The sequence below is a fragment of the Candoia aspera genome, chromosome 3, assembly GCF_035149785.1.
Source record: "Candoia aspera isolate rCanAsp1 chromosome 3, rCanAsp1.hap2, whole genome shotgun sequence".
In the NCBI taxonomy this organism is placed as follows: domain Eukaryota; kingdom Metazoa; phylum Chordata; class Lepidosauria; order Squamata; family Boidae; genus Candoia; species Candoia aspera.
The window spans coordinates 32653362-32679708 of record NC_086155.1 but is presented as its reverse complement, the minus strand read 5'-3'; the positions used below and the strand labels follow the sequence as shown (position 1 = coordinate 32679708).

Below are 26347 nucleotides of genomic sequence, written 5' to 3'. Positions count from 1 at the left end.
AAAATTATAGGAAATTACATAAAGGTATACTGATATGTTTGCAAAAGGAAAAAAGAGAGTGATATATCAGTTCCAAAATGTAACAGTAGTGCATGGTGATCAAAGCAAGTAAGCCAACTTTCCCTTTATGTGTCCAGTCCTTTCAGTTTGGGGGGAGAAAACTTAGAGGTGTGAGGTCAGAAGAAGTGACTTGTTATGAAGTGAAGGGAAAGGAACCATGTTTTAGAAAACCTATCATATTGCTGAATGCCCTTGAGTTTCAGATGCTGTGGGTCAGTTTCTCAGACGGAGCGGTGTTCTGTGCTTGAGCTATCTATACTGACGGTTCAAAAATAGATTTCCAGCAGGCTGATATCTCCATTCATACAGCTAATCAGGTCGTTATATAGCAAAGTAGTAACATTATTCTTGTAGACTTAGAAGTGAATCAAGGCTGGGCAAAATTCAGTCATTTGTTTTGTGGTATCTGACAAGCTGAGAAATACTTTTCCAAATGCATAGTATAGTATTTGGACTTAAACCATGTACTATCCTACAATTTCTTTGGCATTTCACTGTAAGAGAGGGGCTAACTATTAATACCCTTTGTCATCTAGACCAGTCTTCTTCAGCATCTATCAGATATATTTGGATAGCAAGTTTTGCTTTCTTAATGCATTGGGAGACCATCAGGTTGGGGAAGGCTGTGCTAGACTAAAGTAACTGAGTCAATTTATTATTACCCTAAAGCTCTGTTGCTAATTTGGGCAGTTGGAAACAGAAGTTCTTAGTATTATGGTACTTCTCTTCTTTTTTGTGTTATTTCTAAAATGATACACGGACTTCCATTTATACAGATACACTTATGAGCGCATCGATGGCCGGGTTCGTGGGAATTTACGCCAGGCTGCAATTGATCGCTTCTGCAAGCCAGATTCAGATCGTTTTGTTTTCTTGCTCTGCACAAGGGCAGGAGGGCTAGGCATCAATCTTACTGCTGCTGACACCTGTATCATATTTGACTCAGACTGGAATCCACAGAATGACCTGCAGGTATTTCCATTATCCTTGGGATCAGAACAGATGGCCCAAGGGGTGGTTGAGGAGATATTTAGTGCTATCTCTGGGATATAAATTATTTAGAAGACCTATGAAAATGTGAATTGAGCTGCTCTGAAGGCAAAAGTGCTTGAAAGGGCATGGACCACAATAAGCAGAGTACCTCTTCCAGCTTTGTATGTACATGTACATGTACATGTATTTGATTTGTTTTATTCTGTTACTCAAATGTATATGCCACTCATATCAGGAGATTCTGAGTAGTTTATAATATGCTTACAGTAATAAGATTAAAAAGCATACAAAAAGTAAGTAATAAGATTAAAAAGAAATACAAAAAAGCAAAGAACAACAAAGACCCAAGACATACTGTTTCAACAAGAATAAAAAGTGTCCACACCATCTGGAGGGAAAAGGTGTCTGTTAAATCTGAATGTTTGTTAAATCCAAATGGTACAAATATGCATGCATAAAAGTACACATTAAGTGTCCTGATTCTTTCAAACTGTCAGGGACTTGTATGATCTCCAGAAAACCAAGCTTAAGGTGCCCTGTTGCATTGCAGATGGCAGCTAAGGAGAGAAAGCATCAAGAAAGGGTTTAAAGGTGTCCTGTCCTGTTAATAACACATGCATACCTTTGCTACGATGGGATTACTGTGTTTCTGGAGTGGTACTTTTTTGCATCCATAGCTAAAGACACTGATCCCCTTTCTTGGCCACCTTCCAGCTCAGCGCTAGAAGCTATATTTTGTCTGTTATGGGGGGAGGGGGAGAGGGCTTGTCCAGCCTCTGTTTTGCCTTTTAAATTGAGATTTTACTGTATTAGTAAAAGTTACTTAACTATTCAGTTGTGGTCATATTTTGATTATTTAATAAATACAATGGTTTAATTTATCTACAATAGTTTTTGCTCCATAGTTCATATTAGGACCCTTAGCCTGATGGCTAATCTTCACTGGCTCAGTTCAGATGTTGTGAATCCCTACTGGGAAGTGGTTTAAATGTTAAGCCACTATTTAACCACTGTTAAGTGAGAAGTAAACAGTGTCAGGCCCTTAGCCACATCTAGCCTTCAGAAGCCTTGGCTCTCTCCCAAGGGCTCCTAAAGTTATCAAGTTGTAATTTTAAATATGCCAGATGAGGAGATTGTTGTACTACTATACTTAATTTTAAATTAAATACCCTTAGTATTAGTTTTGTCCTGATCCCACTGATTCTTTTTTGGATTATGGCTCCCAGTGTGCTACTGAAAAGTGGAATGATCCTGGTAATGGCACGAGTGAGAGATGATGATTTAGGTGATGGCATGAATGGCAGATACCCTCCTTGAGGAAACTCAGTCTCCCCCCACCCCCGTTCTGCCAACTCTGCTTTGCATGATGTCTTTCTCCTCCTATAGGCTCAGGCTCGCTGCCACCGGATAGGGCAAAGCAAGGCAGTTAAAGTCTATCGCCTCATCACCAGAAATTCCTATGAACGGGAGATGTTTGACAAGGCCAGCTTGAAACTAGGATTAGACAAGGCAGTGTTGCAGGATATCAACCGCAAGGGGAGCAACAATGGGGTAAGGGTGTCTTGTACAGGCAAGACCTAGAGGTCGTCTAATCTTTATTCCCCTTCCTCTCCTTAGATTTTCATGTCAACTTACATCTGGAAGTTGTCATGAGTTCCTGTCTTTTTTTTTCCATTCTGGAATCAATCAGTCTGTCTGTTTCTGGAAGGTGCAGCAGCTCTCCAAGATGGAGGTTGAAGACTTGTTGCGAAAAGGTGCTTATGGGGCTTTAATGGATGAGGAAGATGAAGGCTCCAAATTCTGTGAGGAAGATATTGACCAAATCCTGCAACGTAGGACCCAGACCATCACTATTCAGACTGAAGGGAAAGGTTCCACATTTTCTAAGGTTGGTAGTGTGTTCTAGGGACAAAACCATCTAAGTGTTCCGTGTGGGAAATAGTTTTTGTTTTTGTTTTCATTAGCAGCATGTAGGTAAAAGAGAGCATGATAAGAGTCTACAGCTTCTTGTTTTGTACAAGTCCTCTTGGATTCAGATTGCCATTTTTTCCAAACCAGAGATGGAGCAACATATAATCCTCCTGATGTTGAATTCCACCTTTCATCAGCTGGAACCAGCATAATCAACATGAGGGATGATGGGAGCTACAGTCCTACAACATCTGGAAGACTGCACCTTGTCCATCCCTTATACAAAGATTAAACTTTTCCTGCTTTCATATCCCATTGCATTCTTAATCTGATATTATTATTTATCACTGCAAATACAGTGGTTTAGGAAGGCAAAGTTTTAATCAGAATTACAAATTGACAGTGAGTGATTAATTCATATTCTATTAAGACTTGGCTTGTCTTAAATATATTCAAGCCAAACGACTGAATTGTTATATGGTTGTCAAAGAACCAAACAAACCAGATTATAGTTTACTGTGATCACTAGATCTAACTTGTTGCAGAGAATGGAGAAGAATATTTTAACAGAGATGAAAAACAATGGTTTTAAGCCATTGTCTTCTGGTTTCAACTATATTCTCTAACGTCTCTATACTTTTGAGATCCAGAGTTCTATAGGATCAAGGCTTTCATAAAAATAACAAAAGCAGCATCATGCCATTGCGATGCAGCCTTCATTGCTCTTATGCATGTATGCAGTGTCACAGTGCACAAACAAAAGGGACACAGGTTGAGTTGTGCTGGCACACAATTGTTTAATCATTTCTCCCTCTCCTTGCTCCCCTTTCCCTAGTGGATGCCTTCGGTGAGGAGGTTGTGTAAGGATTCTTAATCTTCAAAGAAGTATTATGAGTTACAAACTGAGTGTTGTCATCCATGCTAGGGCAGCCTTCCCCAACTAATGGGAGTTGGCTGGGACATCTGAAGGTCACCCAGGTTGAAGAATATTATCTTAGGGCCTGAGTGCTTTTCTCTTTTACAGGATAAATCCAGTTATTGAATTTCAGTTCCTACCTGCCTCAGCCTACTTTGTGAATGATCAGAGGTAATGGGAATTGTAGTCTAATAATATCTGGAGGGCCACAAGTTCCTTATGTTCAGCTAGCAAATTCTCTGGATATACTTGGATGTTCTTTTTAAACATGATAGTTTGGCTTGGCATATGGGGTATATCGGAATTTTGTTCTATTATTCTGTCAGTTACAGTCTGATAACTTGCATTTTACTCCCAGGCCAGCTTTGTTGCTTCAGGAAACAGAACTGACATTTCATTAGATGATCCCAACTTCTGGCAGAAATGGGCAAAAATTGCTGAACTGGATACTGATGCAAAGGATGAAAAGGTAATTATGATGTGATTATTCTGGAAACTTAAATACAATGTATTTCCAAACTTACATATTCTCAGAGTTGTTTGCAACAACTTCCCCTAATTACATGGTTAGGGTTAAACGTTTTACTGAGGCTTTGGGGTATTGTTGATATATGGGATGAATGCAGAGTATGTGCAGAAATCTTCTACACAAACTCTTTTCTTTCCATCTGTATCCTAAACCCACTTTGTAGATACTGATACTGAGTTTTTAGCTCATGTGGTTGACATGAACAAAGTGACATGATGAACAAAGTAGGGTATGGCTCAGTATCACAACCTAGGTAGTAACTTTGATTAAATTTATAGTATTTAAGCTGTATATGTGACAGAGCACTATCCTCTTTTTTATAGTAAATGTTCTTTATTCTGTTGTACTATAAATACATATTTTAAAAATTGTTTCTTCTTAGATGAAGACTCTAATGGCTTTTATTCAAGGAACTGATCAGATGCAGTGGCCTAGTTCAGCAGTGATCAGAAAAGAAAGTAATCCCAACCATTCTCTGTGTCCAGTTTCTTGTAATTTCTAACTCTAGCTTTATAAATTCAACTTCTCTATTTGTTAAAAAAAGTTAAGAACTCTATTTTAAATGCATACATTTGCATCTCCTTCAATTAACCTGTGCTCACACGTATTAGCAGCTTAGTCTAGAATGTTATACATCTCTATTGGTGCTACATCATGGACTTGTAAAAAAGCCAGGAAATTTTGGGTTCAAATACAGGGATACAAAGAATTTTAACATACAACTGAAACCACAAGTATTCTTTCTTGGGAGTAATGGAAGACAATTATAAAAGAGTTGAGAACATTGTTTTTGTATATGGTAACTGTGATACTATTATATGCAGAAAAATGGAAAGACTCTGAAATACCTGCAATGGAGGAATGGTTGGTGAAGATGACAGAATTAGCAGAGATTGCAAAATTGACTTGTCTGATTAGGGAAAGGACAATAAGCACATTTATTAGTGACTGGAAATCCCTTATGGACTTTTTGCTGAAGTAATAAAAAAATGAACTTGTGATTTATGGGTTTGATGATTGGAAAGGATAGACTATGGAAAGAAGGAAATTATGATGTAATCTTAGAGAGAGAGGGCAAAATATAAATGCATTTCTAACTGTTGCTAAGAAAATCAGAAGCCACTTCTTTATAATCTTTTTTCTTTTTTTTTCTATGTATTTCCTTCCTTTTTCCTATTCTCATATCTATTCACTATTTTTCTCTCTTTATTTCTTTTCTAAATTTTGTATTGTTAAATTTTGTTAACATTTAAAAATCTTGTTAAATTTTTTAAAATAAAAATTATAAAATCATATTAGTGATCCAGGCCATTCTGTTTAGGATTACAGCTGAGCAGTATCCTGCCATACTGAATGGAAAATGTTTACCTAACACTGTACTCACTCATTCTACTTGCATAAAATCATTCAGAATAAGACTGAGTGTTTTTACTTAAAAATCAGCAGGAAAAAAAAACATTTTAAAACTAAAGGAAGTGTAACTACTTCAAGATGGATAGCAAAAGAAAAGACAGTGATTGAAGTTGGTATTAACATTTTGAATGAAGCTGGGTTGTGTTTAAAGGCTGATCATTCAATACTATTTAAAATTTTAACTGTTTCTAAATCAAACATAAAATGCAATTTATCCTTATCTTCCACATGTAGCAATTTAGATACTTAATACTATGAGAGCAAATCAAGTGATATTGTGAAAATTTGGCATATATAATTAAGGTTGATTTTTTTTCTTTTGCAATACTGGTTAAAAAAAAATCACCATATTCTTATGCTAACAACAGGCACCAGAAGGAAACTTCATTGCTATAAAAAAAAAAGGTTTCTCTAATATTTTGTAAAACACCTCTAACAAACGTACTTCAGTTAAGTTTTATTTGAAAATAGAAACATCACTTTGAAGTAGGATTTTATATATCTAAAATAAACGTGCTACTAATGAATGAATGGATCACTGCTGGTTTTTCCATTTGCAATCAGCTTGGAAGAAATGAATGTTTCAGTCTTTGGATCACAGTGGTCCAGTAGCCTTGCATTATCTTTCTCTGATAGCAGTATGATTTGTTTCAACTTAATACCTCACTCTCACTCTTTTACTCTACACAGTACCAGGAGTAAGGTTGATTTATCCCCAAGATGTCTACTTTTCTTTTATTTCTTCCCAAGCTTGCTTAGAAACAGAATGCTGCTGCATTGAAGGGAAAAATCCACCACCCGCTTCCTGTCCAGGGCTAAAATACCAGATACTTTTTGCAATTGACAGTGGATGTTTGGTATATCAGGCTGTTCCAACCATCAGAATCAATCCTTTTAAAGCTAGGAACATTGAATATAAAAAACATGGACACAATGTATTTTGTGGAGAGGATGCTTAACTCTTTGTATACCTACAACAATAAGGTATTATTAATGGCTTTGTCTTTGTGCCCAATCATTGTGTTTACCTCTTCAGTCAAACAGCTGGTTTTTTCAATGCTAACTTCCTCTGGCAGGAGTGATGTCTCTAAACCCTTGGGGTCCTACCTTTTAAAGCTCCAGCTTGGCAGTGGCAGCAGGAAAGGCAGAAGGGAGTTTAAACAGCAGCACAAGGAAGATTGCTAAGCAACAGATCATAAAGGCTTTTCCCCCAATATGTTGCTGTTACAACATTAAGATTCACATGACTGTGGGTGAAATAATTGAAAATCAGTGTGACAAACAAACAGGGAAGTGAGGTCAGAAACATAGACTTTAGTGTGTGTGTGTGTGTGTGTGTGTGTGTCGAACTGTTGTAACTGGATTTGCCAACTCATTTTCATTCCGGCTGTTAAATTTAAAATGTTTAGAATAAAAGAGATATTATTGTTGGTTTCTTTAAAAAAATCAATAGAACTGATGCTGCAGAATGTAATTTTCATTGTGTTGGGATCGTTCTTAGCCTTTTCTTGTGAAGATCCTTATGTGAATGCAAATTTTAGGTTGATTAGTGTCTGTATATGCAATTTTAAACTGATTGCCATCGTGCCTCTTTCTGTAATAGCTTTAAAAAGAGAATAAGCCCCACATTCACAGTCAGGTCAGGTTTCAGTGACAGTAAACAAATCATTTATTTTTCAAGCTCAGCAAAGCTGTTTACCTTATATCACAAACAATTTAAAAACTAAAACTTTCATAACATAAGAATATTAAAACAACACATACCTTGAGATGAAGAAAAAGGTATGTGAAATCACAAAGAATTCTGAAAATTTATACACATATTGCTAAGTAAAATTTGAATGTTTAGTCATATTTTAGATCATGGTATTAACCGCTTATATAAAAAACAAAATCAGTAGCTCAACATGCTGAGTGGTTTTGGGTAAGATACAAGAATTATATGTGGGTGCTTTTTGTTTTTTGCTTTTGTTAACCCCCTCTTAGGAGAGCCTAGTGATTGACAGGCCCCGTGTCCGTAAGCAAACCAAACACTACAACTCCTTTGAGGAAGATGAGCTCATGGAGTTCTCAGAGCTGGACAGTGACACTGATGAGCGACCCACACGTTCACGGCGCCTCAATGAAAAAACACGTCGCTACTTAAGGGCAGAATGTTTCCGTGTGGAGAAAAATCTGCTTATATTTGGGTGTGTTTCTTTATTAAACCTCACTTGAATGTTCAGTCCTGTATTATAGTAGGATTGTTGCAGTTCCATTAAGAATTTAGTAGTATTTGGAATGTTAAAATCAGGATAACATTGCAGTCCTCATATTTCTGCTATTTTTGGCATTTTCTTCCATTGCTATATATTAAAATTCATGGGAATAATAATTATTTTTATGGTAAACAGAGATCCCTTTAGTTCCATAGCTGCCTCTTTCACTACTCCCTAATTTCCACTTCTTAACGTCCACACATCCCTTCCTTTTCTTGGATCTTGTGAGATAAACTAATCATATGAACATTCTAAAGAAATTCTGAGAGTCTTTATATGCTGTGCATCTGTTTTTCTCAAGCTGGGGTCGTTGGAAAGACATTCTGACCCATGGCCGGTTTAAATGGCATCTCAATGAAAAAGATATGGAGATGATCTGCCGAGCACTGCTGGTCTACTGTGTTAGACATTATAAGGGAGATGAGAAGATTAAGAGTTTTATCTGGGATTTGATCACTCCAACAAAGGATGGACAGAACCAGGCCCTGCAGAACCATTCAGGTACCAGAAATGGGTTTTGTTGTGTTTTAAACTGATTTCTTTAAGCTAGTTAAAGAAGTAGTAAAAAAAAATGGTTAAATCTCATCAGTGAATCATAGTTGCCTGAAATATGGGACTTCTTTAATTGGAGAATTTGTCTTTTTTTAAAAAAATCAGAGAATTTCAGATTTTGTTAATCCTGAAGATGTCAGTCTAACACAGTTTTTTCAAGCTGAACTATTAAAGTGCTTCTTAATAAAGTCCAAAATGTACATTCCATATTTACTTATTTCCATTTATTTACAATCTGCAACAATAGTTACGTCCAGATAAAATGGCTTCTTACATAATCAAAGTATATTCGACACCTGTTCTATATTTAACTCTTTTACTAATTTTCTGTAGTAATATAAGATATGGAAGAAGCCTGAAAATAGGTAGAAATGGGAAGGTTACAAATGGATGATTATAATACCTGAACTCCCCATAACATTCAGACAATGAAATAGAATGATTACACGATAAACTGATCATCTTGAAGCACTAAAGATACTTACTCAAATATTTATTTTATTTGCAGCTTGTTAGTGTTATATCATGGTTTTTCTCTAGGAGCTCAAGCCAGCTTTCATGATAATTTTCCTTTGCTTTATTCCCATAGTAGTATTCCTGTTAGGTGGGCTGGGTGAGAGATACTAGCTCGAAGTTACCCAGTGAATTTCCATGGCTGAGGATAGGACTTGGTCACCCCATCCTATTCCATGACACTGCTCTGTGGGTTTATAGAATTTTATTAGTAACATACAGATATAGTGTGTTCCAGATGAAGATTTAAGAGCGACTTTAGATCAGTAATCTATCATAATTTCCTCCCTACCTTGACCCCTATTTAGAGTGTACATTTACTATGGAATCCCCAAAACAATACTGGACTTTGTTGATCTACTGACTACTGCTATTTCTGCCCATTCCTGAACTACTTGTACTAGGAGATTGCATTCTTCAGCTGATACCAAGAACGATGTGGAGTTCTGGAATCAGTATCAGGCACTGTGATGGACTGAATGTAGGCTAACAATTAGTTTTTGTTCCCCATGCTCATTTCTGTTTGTTGGTGACTTCATTACACATGGCATCGTTCTCTTCTGATCATCGTATTTCTAGGCAGTTTGGGGAATTTTGCTTCATATTCTCTAATCTGGGGGTTAATTATTTTCTTGGGGAAGGATTCCTTGGTTTTTTCCCTTGGCTTAATATGTTGATCATTATCTTCGTTTTGTCTACAATGTTTATTTCCTCCTGTATGGCACAGGTGTAAATATTTATTTATTTCATGTAAAGCTTTTATATTGCTGCCCAACTGAGACATTGTGACTCTGGGCAATGTAGAAAGAAAAGAAGTAAAAACTAAAAAATGGGGAAAAAATATAATTATATCTGATCATTGTATCTGAAGGTGCTGTATTTTATGTTTCTTCCAAGTTTGTATTTAATGTCATGGTACTCTAGTCTGACTATAGGTAAAGGTAAAGGTTTCCCTTGACGTAAAGTCCAGTCGTGTCCGACTCTAGGGGGCGGTGCTCATCTCCGTTTCAAAGCCTTGGAGCCGGCGTTGTCCATAGGACACTTCCGGGTCATGTGGCCAGTATGACTCACGGAACGCCGTTACCTTCCCGCCGAAGCGGTACCAATTAATCTACTCACATTTGCATGTTTTCGAACTGCTTGGTGTGCAGAAGCTGGGACGAGCAACGGGAGCTCACCCCGCCGCGCGGTTTCGAACCGCCGACCTTCCGATCGACAGCTCAGCGGTTTAACCCGCAGCGCCACCGCGTCCCCAGTCTGACTATAGTTGAAACCAATATGTTCCTTCTTTCTGCTTATCAGTGTAACCTACTGAGGAAATACAATAGTACTATATGTGAGAATCTCTTCTTTTTAAAATTGGAAGACATAACAGCAAATGCTAATTGAGTTAAACTGCTCAGGTATTTCATTCAGTGATGTTCCAGGCAACAGATTAAATGGTAATTTGCTGACACTATTATAACACAGATGTTTGTAGATGCAGCAAGGTCCATATGATGCATGCTATTTCTTTCCCTAGAGAGTATGGCTAAACAAGACAGGACAAGATACTTCATTATAGTCATAGATCAGCTCAATTTTATTTCTCTTAAGATAACTAAGTTTAGTTTTACTATTTGTAAAGTAAAACTTAGTCATGTTAAGAGAAAAAATTGCATTGATCAGATAATAGCAACTGTAAATAAAATGGATCCTGGTGGCCTGGAAATCTGAGTCGATGGGGTATTATTAACTGCAACTAGGCATTTTTATAAAAGGAGCAATATGAAATAATGTGGGTTAGTGTTTCAGGAGAGAGTATGGTTATATAATTACATTTCTCCATGTATGTTGGCATGAAAAGTAGACTAGTTAGCCAATTGAAAAGCATTTATGTATTTTAGCATGGCACTGAACGGAGTGAGGTTTTAATTTGGGTGCTAGGCACAAGTGACGTTCAAATACCTAACAGTGGCTCACAGCCAAGAAAGGCTGATTCTCACAGAGTCTGATTAATCAGGTTTATGACAAGAAGAAAGAGGTTACATTACCGAATCTTAGAAACTGCATACGTGTACTTTAGCTATCACTTATCAATGACTACAATAAGGTGGGGCCTCCTTGATCCCTTTAGTTCTCTTTGCAACTATCTCTTGACTCGAGAGGGATGTCGCTACTCATTTAAAGATATAAAAGGAAAATCCATATGTTCTTGTTCTGCAATATAATAAAGGCGGGATGGAAAAATAAATAAATGTTTTGGCTCAGAGGGGGCTATGGCAGTGCTTGGACCAGGATAGTAGGAGTGCAACTTTCTTAGTAACTCCTGAATCCCTCATTTGCTTCGAAACCATTGATCATGCTGGATTACTGCAATGTACTTTATATGTGTCTGACCTTGAAGACTAGTTGGTAGCTACAGCCAATTCTGAATGCAGCTATTCAAGTAGTTATGGCCCTCCTCAGTACACACATGTAACACCTCTACTTTGATCTGATTAACGGTGGGTTTTGAGGTCTAATTCAAGATGCTGATGGTCATCTATGTAGCCCTACGTGGTACAATGACCATCAGCACCTTGAATTAGACCCCAAAACCCACCGTTAATCAGTATCTGTGGGACTTCCTTCTCTGGTTGTTTCTGCCTACTCTGTAAGATCAGGCAGGGTTATTATGCTTGGTGTTCCAATCTGTCAACATGGAATGAAGTATTGTCAATATGCTGATGATCCCCAGTTATACATCACCACCCTAGAGTGAACAGGAAATGGCAATGGAGATTTTGTTCCAGGGCCTGAGACTGTCACAATTTGACCATGGAGAAACAGGCTTAGACTGAACCATAATAATAACAACCATAATATAAATTCAGATGCCAATCTGGAGAAAGTTCATATCTGGCTTTGGACAGGAGTGCACTTCTCCTGGCAGAACTGGTTTGCAGTTTGGGAGTCCTCTTAAACTCACAGCTCCTGCTTAGAGTAGCAGGTGGAGGCTTTGGCCTGGAGGGCCTTTAAGCAATTATATATTGTGTACCAGTTTTGACTGTTCCTGGAATGGGAGGCTTTACTGATGATCAGTCATGCCCTTTCACCTCATGTGTGGACTATTGCAACTGACTGTACATGAGTCTGCCCAATCAGAAGTGGAAACTAATTCAAAATGTAGTGGCCTGGTAGTTTGGAGAATGCCTAGGTTTCCTTTTGTGACACCTCTACTATAGGAGTTGCATTGGCTGCCAGTTAGCTTCCAGTGCAATTCAGGTTGGTGGTTGTTGCCTTTAATGTTCTATATGGCTTGAGGCCTAGGTATTTCTGAGACTGCCTGCTCCAGGTGGAATCTGCCCATCCAGTGAGATTGGGAAGAAAAAGTAAATTGATCCTGCCTCTGAAGGAATATGGCCATGATGGACTCTGTGGTCAAGATTTCCCATCCTCTGAAACAGCCTTTTCCCAACATAAGGTCAGATCCCTCCCGCTTAAGTTTCCATAAAGCAATTAAGACCTGGCTCTTTGAGAGGTCATGTGGGGGCAGGATGAACGGATGATTCTGTCTCCGAGGATGTTGATTGGCACTGTTGATTGATTTGGGAGTGGGGTGTTGATTGGTTTTGATTATTTTTGACTTTTCTTGTATTGTTTTTAATCTTCTGATAGGAGCAGCATAGGAGCCTGAATAAATATTGTTGCTAAAGGAAAAGGATTCTGTCAATGAAATCTTTGGAGAATGTGTCTGAATTCAGTGTGAGGGGGGGCAGGGAGGTAGATGTGTTTTTACATACAGATAATTACTGATAAATAAAGCAGTACAGTTTAATGCAGTTTTTCGGAGTCCTGATTCTTATTTTATATATATTCCTTGTATTTTTGAAGAACTATGTGTTCATAATTTGAAGTTAGTGAAAAGGAAATCTGCATCAATCTTTGTGACACTAAATTAGCTTTTTGGAAACTGGCTGTATAATGTGTTGCCTCCAAGTATCCTGGGAACTTTGTTATGTTCATATGCCACTCTGGTTACCTGATCTGGGTGAGAATGGTACGTTTTTCTATCCCAGGTCCTATTTGAATAATTAGATGTATGGGATGGACAATGAAGAGAAAAATGTGTTCTCTTTCGGCCGTGCCAATTCCTTCTACGTCTGCACTGTTTTTTCTGTTTTGATTTGCAATCATATAGAGACATCCTGATTCAACAGAGCTGCTCATATGCTCCCCCTTGCCTGTTGCAGGATTATCAGCTCCAGTGCCAAGAGGAAGGAAGGGGAAGAAAACCAAGAATCAAATGCTGCTACCCGAGATTAAGAATGCAGACTGGCTTACCACCTGCAATCCTGAGATCGTCCTACATGACGATAGCTACAAAAAGCATCTGAAACAACATTGCAATAAGTGAGCAAATGAAGGCATTAAGGCACTACTTTCGTACTTCTAGAACCACTAATCTGATCTTCCCTCAGTTCTAAAATTCTGGGCCAGTCTTGAAATTTAGAAGTGGCTCATGAACTTGGGGTTGCTTTTAAAAACTTCTTCCACGACATAGATCCATGGAACTTGGCTAACAGGCTCCAGAGAGTGGATGACAAAATATTTCATTGTGTTTTGTTTTGTTTTTCTCTCTCTCACAGTTCTTTTCCAGATCATATGGGAATCAGTAAAAAAACATGCATTTATGCCCAAAACACATTGGCCCAGGTTTGGGGCAGGGCTCCCTATCTCCATTCCCAATTTGTAAGTTACCCTTTTCTCTCTTTCTCTAAAAATTCAAAGAGAGAAAGGCATGCTTACAGGCAACAAATATTGTGAAAGCCTTGTGGATATTTCAAAGGTTTTTATGATGGTCTGTGAGCCATTTTGCCATTTGAAAATTTAGTAACTTCTCTAGTGCGCAGAAGACATATGATTGGATGTCTGTAATCTCCTATATCCCAAATAAAATTAAGCTGCAGTGGTATCTGCAGCAAACCATAGTGATGCCAAAATGATGACCTATACATGATGACATCACATAATGCTGCCATTAAGTACTTGCATCTCAACAACTGATGTAAGTACATAAATTGCCCCTCATGGAGCAAGTAGGGGTGGGGGGCAAATGACATCCAGTCAGTATCTAGATATTAAGAGATGTTAGTAAGCACCCTGCTTTTGTAGGTTTTCTGGATTATATTATACTTGATTTCATTGCTTATGGCATCTACTTCCTTATTATTTCCTTATCTCGTATGTATTTTCATTATCTTTTCATTTTCACATATTGAGTGGAATAACCTCATTTAGATTGTCTACTGGTGTAGGCTGCTTTACTTGCTTGCTTATTATTTAACATCTCCCAGTAATCTTAAAGCCAGTTGGATTTGTATGGTATTGAATTTCATGATACAACAAGTGAGCTCTCTCTTACTCGTTGCTTCTTATTCACCAGTATCAGCTTTTGGGGGCTTTTTTTTCTAGAAGGATGGCATTTGGTCCCCATGATGCCAACTTTGAATGGCATAATAGCAGTTCCCATTGCCAGCAAACAAGCCAACACATCCTGTAAATCTGCAGACTGTCTCAGTGGGTCTGGAAAGCATGTTGAAATTCAGATTTGCTGTCTGATTTACCTTCTGCTTTTCCTTTTGACAGAGTGCTGTTGAGAGTACGGATGCTCTATTACTTGAAAGCTGAAGTGCTGGGGGAGGCAGCTGATAAAGCCTTTGAAGGAACCCCTGCCAAGTATGTTACATTAGCCTTCTGGAGTTTTGCGTTATAATCTCTTGTGTTATAGTCACAATATTGGAAGTATAGACAGCCTGTGCTTGGATTGCACTACTTGCACATGCATGAATTTTGCACTTAGCAGGGAACTGTAGGAGTCTGAATGCATATATTTCCATATTGTAAACATACTGTAAACAGTTTAAAGAGATTTATGTGAACCATTCCTGGATGGATGGATGGATGGATGGATATATATATATATATATACACATACACACATACATACACACAGTTAAGAGCAAAATACATGCATCCAGTCTGTAGTGTTTATCTGAGTTCATATATTGTATAAATTATAATTTGCTTAATTATGATGTGTTGAACAAACCATATTAATTGGGTTCAGACATCGTATACTAAGTCTTAAACCATGATTTCCAACCACAGTAGTGGATTCATATGACAAGCCAAACAAACCACATTAAAACACAGCTGACATATGAATCCAGTCTTTTTAGCAGAGCAAATAATATTGAACAAAAGTACCTTGGAAGTAGCCGCTTTCAAATTTGCAAAAATACTACAATAGTACTGCAATGAACAATATTAATTGAGTTTTACCTGTTACCAAGGTAACTAGGAACATAACAGAAAAGTTTACTGAGCCAAATATAAACAAATCTGATTTTCCTCTGTGGATTTTTTTCCAATGAATAAGGAGCTGCCTCTTTCATAGTCTAGCTTTAGGTTAACACACCTGATCTATATATGAAAAAGTGCTGAAATTCAATTGATTCAAATAGGCTGCTAGAATGCTACTGGGGGCAATAAGGTTACCACCAGTATATACTTATTAGTTAGTTAATACATATTATGCTCAGTTTAAAATATTAATATTAACAATGGAGGAGTCGGGTTATTGGGATCAAGACTACGTGTTATGACAGTGTTGCGCTTCAGTTTTGATTCCAAAAAACCCCGTTTGTGGTAAGTGGATGCACAGATATGGCACCTCTGTGCAGTTCTTTAGAGCATCTGTGACTTTTCCCCAAATTTTGCACTTGCCATCTGTGGGAAGAGTTGCAGCTGCTGTAAAGAATTGCAGGTAGGTGTGCTCTGAAGCACCTTTTTGGAATCTAATCTGAAATGATGCAGTACAGTCCAACTTGATGTGTGCATGTGAAAATACTCAGATTTTAAAATAGACTTTAGAAGCCAAACACTAGATTGGTGAATGATTATCAGAGTTGTTAATACTGTAGAGCTTTTTACAGTAGTTCATACCATTCTTTTACTCAGGATTCCATCAATTCCCTTTTCCTTAACATTCTTTAAAGTGAACCTTTTACAAAAGTCATTTAAACATATGCTCAGGCCTGTGTATGACTGTAGAAATATGCTTTGTTCTTTGCAGAGATTTAGATGTCTTGCTGCCAGACATTGACTATGTGGAGATTCCTGTGGACTGGTGGAATGCTGATGCAGATAAATCCCTCCTCATTGGAGTTTTTAAACATGGTATTTCCTTTTATGCAGAATGGACCTTTCATAGACATTCCTGTTATATGAAATGCTTTGGAAGAAGTACTTAGAACTTGTGCAAGTACAGCACCTCCCTGCTGCTAGTTAAAGCAACCACCTCTCTTTTCAGGCTTCCTTCCTTTCTTTTTTCAGGAGAGCCTGAAAAAAGATGCCAGTTTTAAGAGTTGTGTTGCTCATGCACAGCCCTAATATATACTAGATGCCTAAATAAAGATCGAATTCTTCTCTGAGGGAACTGCAATCTTGTGCACACTTAACCAGTGAATTAGCTTCATTAAATTTGTTGGATCTCTGAGGAAACATGGACAGTAGGATGCTGCAGCTGTTGTACAATTTGACGAAGTAAGATAACATTATGTGGTGGTATGTATTATATATTCTGGGTTGTGAAAAAGAATATGTGAGTGATGCATTACATGGATTGTAATTTGATTTAAATTAAATAGAGATCCTCGCTTAACGTCCATTTGTTCAGCAACATTCAAAGTTATGATGGCACTGAATGAAGGGACTTATGACTGGTCCTTCTGGCTGTTGCAGTGCCTCCATGGTCACATGAACAAAATTTGGGCCAACTCCGGCCCACCCACATTTATGACCACCTTTTTTGGCCACCCACCTACCTGCTGCTGCCAGCTGGCACTATCGCCTGGTCCTGCCTGCTGCACAGTGCCCGCCTCACTGCATGCCACTGCTGTACTGGAGGGGCCTTTTTTTACGCTGCCTTCTTTTGTGCTGCCTTCTTCCTTCTATCTGGGTCCTTCTTTTGTGCCAGATGTAATGGTATGTGGGAAAGAGCTTGGGAGACAGGGCAAATTGATGCTGCCTAGGGAACAGTCAGATAAGAGAGGGCATAACCCGCAGCTGGATAGTGTCATGTTCATCGTTCCAATGTTTTGAATACATCGTAACGTTTCGCATGTCACTTCCCTGATCCGTGTTTGCTGAGTGGAGATTTCCAGCCGTGCCAGGCTGTAATCTCCTTACTGTAATTGTGGAATGTATGTTTGGGTTATGGAATGTGTTCAAGGTTACTTTCTCAGGCCGATGTGGTCAACGGTTGCTAACACCTGGGAGGGGGTGGTTGCTAAGCGGGAGCGAGGGCGGAACCGGGTTTGAAGCGAGGGTTTTTAGTTTGTATTTGGCGCGCTTTTGCTCATTCTCAGCTTTCTTTGTATTTGCACACTATTCTTTCAATAAATCAGTTTTCATTAAGAACCCGCTTATGAGGCTGAGTATGTCAGAATAAGGCAACCATTACAGATAGTAGGCAGAGCAAGAAGCTCAGAAGGGACCCTCTCAAGTTTCTTGGGCTGTAAAGGAGATGGCAGCAGATTTGTACTTTCAGACTTGCAAGATTCTGTTAATATAGCCTAACAATAAAGTAGAAGTAGCTCATCTGGTCATGTTTCCTGTCTGGGCTACCTGGGAAGGCTGACACTGGAACAGCCAGGATCTTCTTTTGCACACCAGCGAAAGAAACGTGTGTGAAAAAAGGCCTCGGCTGTACTGGCACAAAAGAAGGACAATTCTAGCTGGGGCCTTCTTTCACGCACCAAACTTCTTTCGTGAAAGAAGGTCGTGGGTGAGGCACGAATGGTGGCCCTGACTGGCATGCAAACAGAGGCCCTAGGTGGGGCATGAACAGGGACCCTGGGTGAGGTGCAAACGGAGGCCCTGGGCGGGTGCGAGAGAAGCCCTGGCTGCACTGGTGCGAAAGAAGGTCCTGGTCAGTCCAACAGTGGGGTGCAGTGCGATGGGCGTGGCAGTGATGGGCAGGGCTGGGCAGTGGGGGCAGCTGGCAGCAGCAGATAGGCAGGTTGCCAGAAGGGCAGAGATGGGGGAGGTAGGTAGGTGGGGGTAGTTCAGGAGGAGGCAGAAGAGGCAGTCTGTTACCAAGGCTCAGGGTTGGGAGGGACCAAACTGGGAATGACTTGGGTCGGGGTGGTTCCTCGCTTAATGTCCAGTGGGATTTGGTTAACAACGGCAATGGGAACTGCCGGGATTGCCGTCGCTAAGCAATATGGTCACGTGACATGGTGCTTTATGACCACATTGCTTAGCAACAGAAATTCCGGTCCCAATTACCGTCATTAACCGAGGACTACCTGTTACATGTCTCTGCATCTCAAAAATACTTTTAAATATCATTTTTCATATGTTTTCTTGCCTTAAAATGCCTGAACTATGCTGAACACTGAATATTTGAAATCCTGTTGTATTTTCCTTAGGTTTTGGAGATTTACATATACAGTCTGCCTATAATTATGCAGAGTATACATTAAATTGTTCAGAAACAGCAATGAATCATATAAAGAGTCCAGCCATTCTGCTCTTACTATTGCTTGCTGTTTATGTGGTTGCTAAGCGGGTAGTCGTATGGCTTTAAGTTGTTCAGAAGAACAATACTGAACTGTTTAAATTCTTTTATTAGGTTATGAACGATACAATGCAATGCGAGCTGACCCAGCTCTGTGCTTCCTTGAGAAAGTGGGCATGCCGGATGAGAAGCTGCTGTCTGCAGAGCAGAATGTCACTGATGGAGTACAGGATGCTCCAGAACGGTAAGCCCAGACTGGGCAGGAATAACTGCCATAGGAATAGAATTGCCTCTGAGTCTGTACTTCTAAAACAGAGTTAGCAATTAGGGGTATGTACAAACCAGAAAATATTTTGTCTTGAACCCAAAACAACTACATTGCATTTCAAAGGTTCTGCCGTCTGTGGTTCAGCAGCACAAGAACCTGCAACATTTTGGTTGTTCTGGGTTTGAGCTGAAACAAAATCTAGGGGAATCTTATGGCACAAGTAGGGCAAGGTTGGTGTGCCTTCCCCTCCCTCCTCTCCTCCTCTCCATGGCTTGTGCCCTGACTGGCTCACCCATCAATCTTCCCAGTACTTTACTTTTCCTGCTTCACCTTTAGTTGCCACCATCACCAATGACCTTGGTTTTAGAGTAGCATATCTAATCACCCTGCTCACCCCCCCCCTTCTTCCCAATGCTGAATGAAGCCAATACAGCCACTCCATGTTTAGCGGTTACCCTGTTTAGCAGCTGTTCGCAAATAGAACGGTAATAAAAAAAATTCTGACCAATGTGCATACTTACAACCACATTTTGTGTGCTGGACAACAACACACGCTGGAGTGAGAGTAACGCTAGCATAGCTGTACGAGAAAATTGTATCTAAATGAGATAGCATCAACCAGTGATCTTTGCAGTGTCTCTCTGTCTCTCTGTCACGTGTTTCACTTAGTGACTGTTTCCTTCCGATTTAAGGAATGGATTGTGGTTGCTAAATGAGGAGAGGGTATATGGGTTGCTTCTGCGATTGCTACTGCCTTTCATTCCCCCAATTGCCTATGAGCAGTTACTACTCTGTGCAGGAGAGAGGATGTATGTGAGGATAATTCTTATAATGCTGGAAAAACCCTTGTTATCAGAATTGCAGGAGAAAAAAACCCTCCTTTTTTCCAACAGTTCCAACCTCAGGCTTCTCCTTGTTGAGTGAGAAAAAGGTTGTCCTTCTCCATCTCAGCTGGGTGGCCCTGTAAATTCTCTGTGTGTTTGGCTATATGTATATGTACGCAATGAGGGCTGATGGGCAACCCTTTAGCCTAGCCTAAATGGTAGTGTTATTACAGGAGCTTGAAGGATACCAACAATTAGACACTAAATATTAAGAGTGATGTTGTAAATTGGTAGATGAATGGGCCTGATTTGTATTATATGTATTAGGAGTTTATATTCAAGGAATTACTTTCATAGGATACATTTTATAGAAAAGGGGGAACATTGATGTAAGATAACCTTATTATAAGTGAGTCCCAATGTGTTTCAAAGGCATACCACTTCAGCAAGGATCTGAAGAAATCAATAAAACAACATGGTTACAATACATTAAACTAGTTACATTTCTCTCCCACCCCCTTTTTATTTATGCTTAGTTTTTTGGGTCACATTTCCCAATCTTTATTTGAGTTCAAGTGTCATGCACCTGCTTACTCGTTTGCAAGTTTGCACACAACATACACTGGTGTCTTTACTGTGGGTTTTGGAGGGGTTTGTGTGTGTGTGTGTGATTCATTTAACTGTTTTCTCATGTATCTAGTCTTAACTGCTTTACATTATTTCCTTTTTTAAAAAAAATTGTGGGTACTGCCTTATCCCTTTATATTGTCTTTCTTTTTCATAGATAGTTCTTACTGGTTCAGCTTTTATAATATGTATTGCATATGTGTTCTATTTACACTTGTAATATGTTTTATGTATTTTATGTATATTATTTCATTGTTTTCAGTCCTCTGACAAAGAAGTATCCCTTAAAATACTGTTGGGACTCAGTTATAGTAAAATATCCTTTACGCCATTTTTCCTCTTTTTCATCTACTTGGTTAGAGCTTTGCATACACATATAGAGCCATGATCTTTGAAAATTAAATAGGAACAATTGTTAGTGTTTCTGTCACATTAAGACTGCAAAAACATGGGGATGTAATAAGTGCTATGCTACATACAAGTTACACACATTTCTAGTATAAAGCAGATGTATACCTATAGCAGAAGTAAAAGAGCCAACACTGTTATTGCCTCAGTGATACTTATGTTTGAAGAGCTTTATCAGAATGACTTTGACTTGCAAAGTTTCCACAGATTAACTTCCTGTTGGATTCTTTTCTTCAGAGGAAATACAGACAAAGAAGAAGGCAATGTAGATAGACTTGCTGGACTACAGAAACAGGAGGTAAGTCTAAGGCAGTAGGTGGATTGCTCAATCAACCTGCTGTTTTCTGCTTTAAAGGTGTTCTGCAGTTTGAGAAAACAAGTATCATCTTTGACAGTTTTATTCTGGATCACGCTGAACTTAAAAACGTGTTTCAAGTGGATTTGTAATTGTGCCTTTGCCACACATACAATAGTGAAAGAGATATAGATTGGTTTTCTTCTTGTATAGTTTAAGAGGTGTAGCCAGTTTCCTCAGCCCTGCATTCCCTAAAGGAATTGAGATTGCACTTCCTAGAATTCCTACTCAAAATTTCTAGTCTATAGAAATGAGATAATTTATCAGTCCCTACTTAATTACATGTTTTGTGTATTCAAATATTGTCCTGGAAGCTGGTATTTAAATTCCATTTTATTGATAGCAGTTTGTTTTTCCATAGCAGACTTCTGATACTTGTGGTCCAGTTCCTGAGAAAAAGGATGACAGTGTGGCAGGTGAGGCTGTGCATCTGAATGTTCCTTAGAATAAAATTAAAATTATTGGCTCAGATAGTAGTTTGTTAGCCTTTCTAGAGTAAGTCCAATCTATATTTTTAAAAGTCTACCATAGAAAACATAATTTAAATAATATCATTATGCTTCTGGAAAATTTCAATAATATTTGATATATTAATTTGGAGACATATTTCTCTAAATGTTAGCTGTGGCATCAAATGCTTTCATTCCTCTTTCCTCTGAATACTTAAAAATGGCTTAGAGCAGATGGCGTGGGAAAACCTGTGAGTGGTATACAGCTGGCTTCAGCTGGCCATGTTATTAGGTTGTTTGCAAAGTTGTTAGCAATTTAAGATCAAGCTTGCTTTATTCCATTTAAGCATGCCTGTCTGTGTGCTTTTTTATCATGCACCTTCATATTTTTTGTTACTATATTTCTCAAAGGTATGAGATGAGTAGAGCAAAATAAAATAATGGAATTGTAGGATGGAGGCATTTGTTTTAGGCTATCAAGTCTAACCGCTAAGAGAAATCATCCACAAGAGATGGCTGCATAGTCCCCACTTGAACATTTGTAGCAAAGGAGAGATTATCACCTCTCTGGATAACTGACTTCATTTCAGAACTGCTCCTTTTGTTAAAGAATGTTTGAACACTGAAGGACTCAAAGAGATGTGCGTGCCTGTCACAACCATAGGACTGAGGATCACTGAAAAGGGTGATTTTGTCTTCAAGACATACCGAGCAACAAATAAATGAAGCATATTTTAGCTTGTGCAAACTCAGCCAGTTAGTTATAGTTCTGTGTGTCATGTGAATTCAGAAAATTGGGCTAATTGAGTAAATCAGAGTTCAGTTCATAAGAATGTGTGGCATCAGGATGTATGTTCCAATATATGTAAGTGAATGGAGGATGTGAGTGGAAGGATTCTGCAGAGATGTATTAAATACTAATAACCTTGCTGATGTTTGAAGCCCAGGATGGCTCTGACCCAGACAAATCCAGCTGGCCTGTGTCATCTGCCCTCACAGCCAGACTTCGGCGTCTTGTCACTGTCTATCAGCGCTGCAACCGCAAAGAACTGCCATCTAGAGCTGATGTTATTGGACCCTGTAATCATGGCTATTGGCTCCAAGAGGAAATGATTAGGAGAGCCAATGAAATGGACCCTATAAACAATGAAATGCAAAAAAGGTAACAAAGTAAACTGTAAAAATCAGCCTTAAGCTTATTTGGATAGTGCTAATCCTGTTTTTTTTTTAATAAATGGGCAAAAACCACTGAGAACCTCTCCTTAAGCAGAGTAACTGGTCCCTATCCTATGGGTTGTCATTTTGATTATAGACATGCAGATACTACTGTATAACTAGACATTCAGACCTATATTTTGACTTTAGATTCTGGTATAATGTAAAAGCCAATGTAGGCTGCCCTAGGAAAGAAATCCTGCAGTATTTCAATAAATATGCTTGCTGTGATCAGTATGATGTCACTTTCTGGTAAGTATTAGGAATAGCCAGCCTTCCTCCCAGTTTTGAACTTGTAACGTGTCGTTGTTGTTTGTTGTTCAGTCGCTTCCGACTCTTCGTGACTTCATGGACCAGCCCACGCCAGAGCTTCCTGTCGGTCAACACCCCCAGCTCCCCCAGGGACGGGTCCGTCACCTCTAGAATATCATCCATCCATCTTGCCCTTGGTCGGCCCCTCTTCCTTTTGCCTTCCCCTCTCCCTAGCATCAGCATCTTCTCCAGGGTGTCCTGTCTTCTCATTATGTGGCCAAAGTATTTCAGTTTTGCCTTTAATATCATTCCCTCAAGTGAGCAGTCTGGCTTTATTTCCTGGAGGATGGACTGGTTTGATCTTCTTGCAGTCCAAGGCACTCTCAGAATTTTCCTCCAACACCACAGTTCCAAAGCATCGATCTTCCTTCGCTCAGCCTTCCTTATGGTCCAGCTTGCACAGCCATATGTTACTACGGGGAACACCATTGCTTTAACTATGCGGACCTTTGTTGTCAGTGTGATATCTCTGCTCTTAACTATTTTATCAAGATTTGTCATTGCGCTTCTCCCAAGGATTAAGCATCTTCTGATTTCCTGACTGCAGTCAGCATCTGCAGTAATCTTTGCACCTGGAAATACAAAGTCTTTCACTGCCTCTACGTTTTCTCCCTCTATTTGCTAGTTATCAATCAAGCTGGGTGCCATAATCTTGGTTTTGTTGAGGTTTAGCTGCAAGCCAGCTTTTGCACTTCCTTCTCCACCTTCATCATAAGGCTCCTCAGTTCCTCTTCGCTTTCAGCCATCAAAGTGGTATCATCTGCATATCTGAGATTGTTAATGTTTCTTCCAGCAATTTTAACTCCAGCCTTGGATTCCTCAAGCCCAGCTTGTCGCATGATGTGTTCTGCATACAAGTTGAATAGGTAGGGTGAGAGTATACAACCCTGTCGTACTCCTTTCCCAATCTTAAACCAGTCCGTTGTTCCCTGGTCTGTTCTTACTGTTGCTACTTGGTCGTTATACAGATTCTTCAGGAGGCAGACAAGATGACTTGGTATCCCCATACCACTAAGAACTTGCCACAGTTTGTTATGTTCCACACAGTCAAAGGCTTTAGAATAGTCAATAAAACAGAAATAGATCTTTTTCTGAAACTCCCTGGCTTTTTCCATTACCAGTGGATATTGGCAATTTGGTCCCTAGTTCCTCTGCCTTTTCTAAACCCAGCTTGTACATCTGGCAATTCTCACTCCATGAATTGCTGAAGTCTACCTTGCAGGATCTTGCGCATTACCTTACTAGCATGTGAGATGAGTGCCACTGTTCGATAGTTTGAACATTCTTTCGTGTTTCTCTTTTTTGGTATGGGGATATAAGTTGATTTTTTCCAATCTGATGGCCATTCTTGTGTTTTCCAAATTTGCTGACATATAGCATGCATTACCTTGACAGCATCATCTTGCAAGATTTTGAACAGTTCAGCTGGGATGCTGTTGTCTCCTGCTGCCTTGTTATTAGCAATGCTTAAGGCCCATTCAACCTCACTCTTCAGGATGTCTGGCTCCAGCTCACTGACCACACCGTCAAAGCTATCCCCGATATTGTTATCCTTCCTATACAGGTCTTCCGTATATTCTTGCCACCTTTTCTTGATCTCTTCTTCTTCTGTTAGGTCCTTGCCATCTTTGTTTTTGATCATACCCATTTTTGCCTGGAATTTACCTCCGATGTTTCTAATTTTCTGGAAGAGGTCTCTTGTCCTTCCTATTCTATTGTCTTCTTCCATTTCCGCGCATTGCTTGTTTAAAAATAATTCCTTATCTCTTCTGGCTAACCTCTGGAATTTTGCATTTAATTGGGCATATCTCCCCCTATCACTGTTGCCTTTTGCTTTCCTTCTTTCTTGGGCTACTTCTAGTGTCTCAGCAGACAGCCATTTTGCCTTCTTGGTTTTCTCTTTCTTTGGGATGTATTCTGTTGCCGCCTCCTCTTGTCCACAGTAGTAGATCTGGTAGTCATCTGTTGTGAAGTGGCCCATTCCAGTCCATTTCAGTTCACTGATGCCCAAAATGTCTATGTTTAATCTTGACATCTCACCAATAACCACATCCAATTTGCCCTGGCTCATAGATCATACATTCCAGGTTCCAATGGTATGTTGATCCTTAGAACATCGGATTCGCCGTTCACCACCAGCACCGTCGGCCGCTAGCCGTCCTTTCGGCTTTGAGCTAGCTGCATCATCACATCTGGGGCTAGTTGAACTCATCCTCTGTTCCTCCCCAGTAGCATTTTGACCATCTTCCGATGGTATACCGACATATCTCTGGTTGTACTGATCCATTTAGTTTTCACGGCAAGAATACTGGGGTGGGTCGCCATTACCTTCCCCAGGGATCACATTTAGTTTGGCCTCTCTGTCATGACCTTCCTGTCTTGGCTGGCCCTTCACGGTTTAGCTCATGGCGTCATTGAGGTGCTCAAGCTCCAGCACCACGACAAGGTAACAATCCTTTGCTGAAGTTGCAAACATAGGATAGATTATTTGAACAGTTACATTGTGATCTTCCCCATCTTTTTAGCTCCAAAACTTAATGGAAGCCCAAAGATCATGTTTAAAAGTCTGTGAACGCTTTTGAATTTTCAGTATTTCTGCATAAATATGACCTAAAACATGATCTGTTCTCTACACAAGTCCTAAAGCTAGATAAAGAGAACCAATTAAATGGGTCAAAACTTGTTCATTTATTTGTTGAGGAAAATGATCCAAACCTACATATTTGTGTGTGGCAAAAGTAGGTGAACCTTTGCTTTCAGTAACTGTTGTGCCCCACTTGGTCAGCAATAACTACAACTAAACATTTCCAATAACTGTTATCAGTCTTGCACATTGGCTTAGAAGAATTTTAGCACATTCCTCCTTACAAAACAGCTTCAACTCAGGGATGTTGATGGACTTCCTCACATGAACTGCCCACTTCAGGTCCTTCCATAACAGTTCTGTAGGATTAAGGCCAGGACTTTGACTTGGCCGTTCTAAAATATTAACTTTCTTCTGCTTAACCATTCTTTGGTCATATGACTTGTGTGTTTTGGGTCCTTGTCTTGCTGCATGACTCACTTTCTCTTGATCTTCAGTTCACGGACAGATACCCTGACATTTTCCTGTAGAAGTTGCTGGTACAATTCAGAATTCATAGTTCCACCAATGATAGCAAGCCATCTGGTAGATCCAGAGGCAGCAAAGCAGGCCG

General features: G+C 39.3%; 1 protein-coding gene across 2 annotated transcripts in view; it reads left to right on the top strand.

Annotated features, from left to right (window-relative positions):
- Positions 1–26347, top strand: part of CHD6 (chromodomain helicase DNA binding protein 6) — a 109562-nt gene that overhangs the window by 56102 nt on the left and 27113 nt on the right. The window contains exons 16-28 of one of the 2 annotated variants that reach the window (XM_063297252.1): positions 837–1032; positions 2440–2604; positions 2762–2941; positions 4239–4349; positions 7809–8011; positions 8382–8581; positions 13360–13519; positions 14756–14845; positions 16245–16348; positions 18807–18936; positions 21057–21117; positions 21539–21590; positions 22566–22785. In XM_063297252.1, the coding sequence (XP_063153322.1) occupies positions 837–1032; positions 2440–2604; positions 2762–2941; positions 4239–4349; positions 7809–8011; positions 8382–8581; positions 13360–13519; positions 14756–14845; positions 16245–16348; positions 18807–18936; positions 21057–21117; positions 21539–21590; positions 22566–22785 (1872 nt within the window). Of the gene's footprint in view, positions 1–836; positions 1033–2439; positions 2605–2761; positions 2942–4238; positions 4350–7808; positions 8012–8381; positions 8582–13359; positions 13520–14755; positions 14846–16244; positions 16349–18806; positions 18937–21056; positions 21118–21535; positions 21591–22565; positions 22786–26347 lie in introns of both variants that reach the window. The other variant, XM_063297251.1, reaches the window with a different exon arrangement.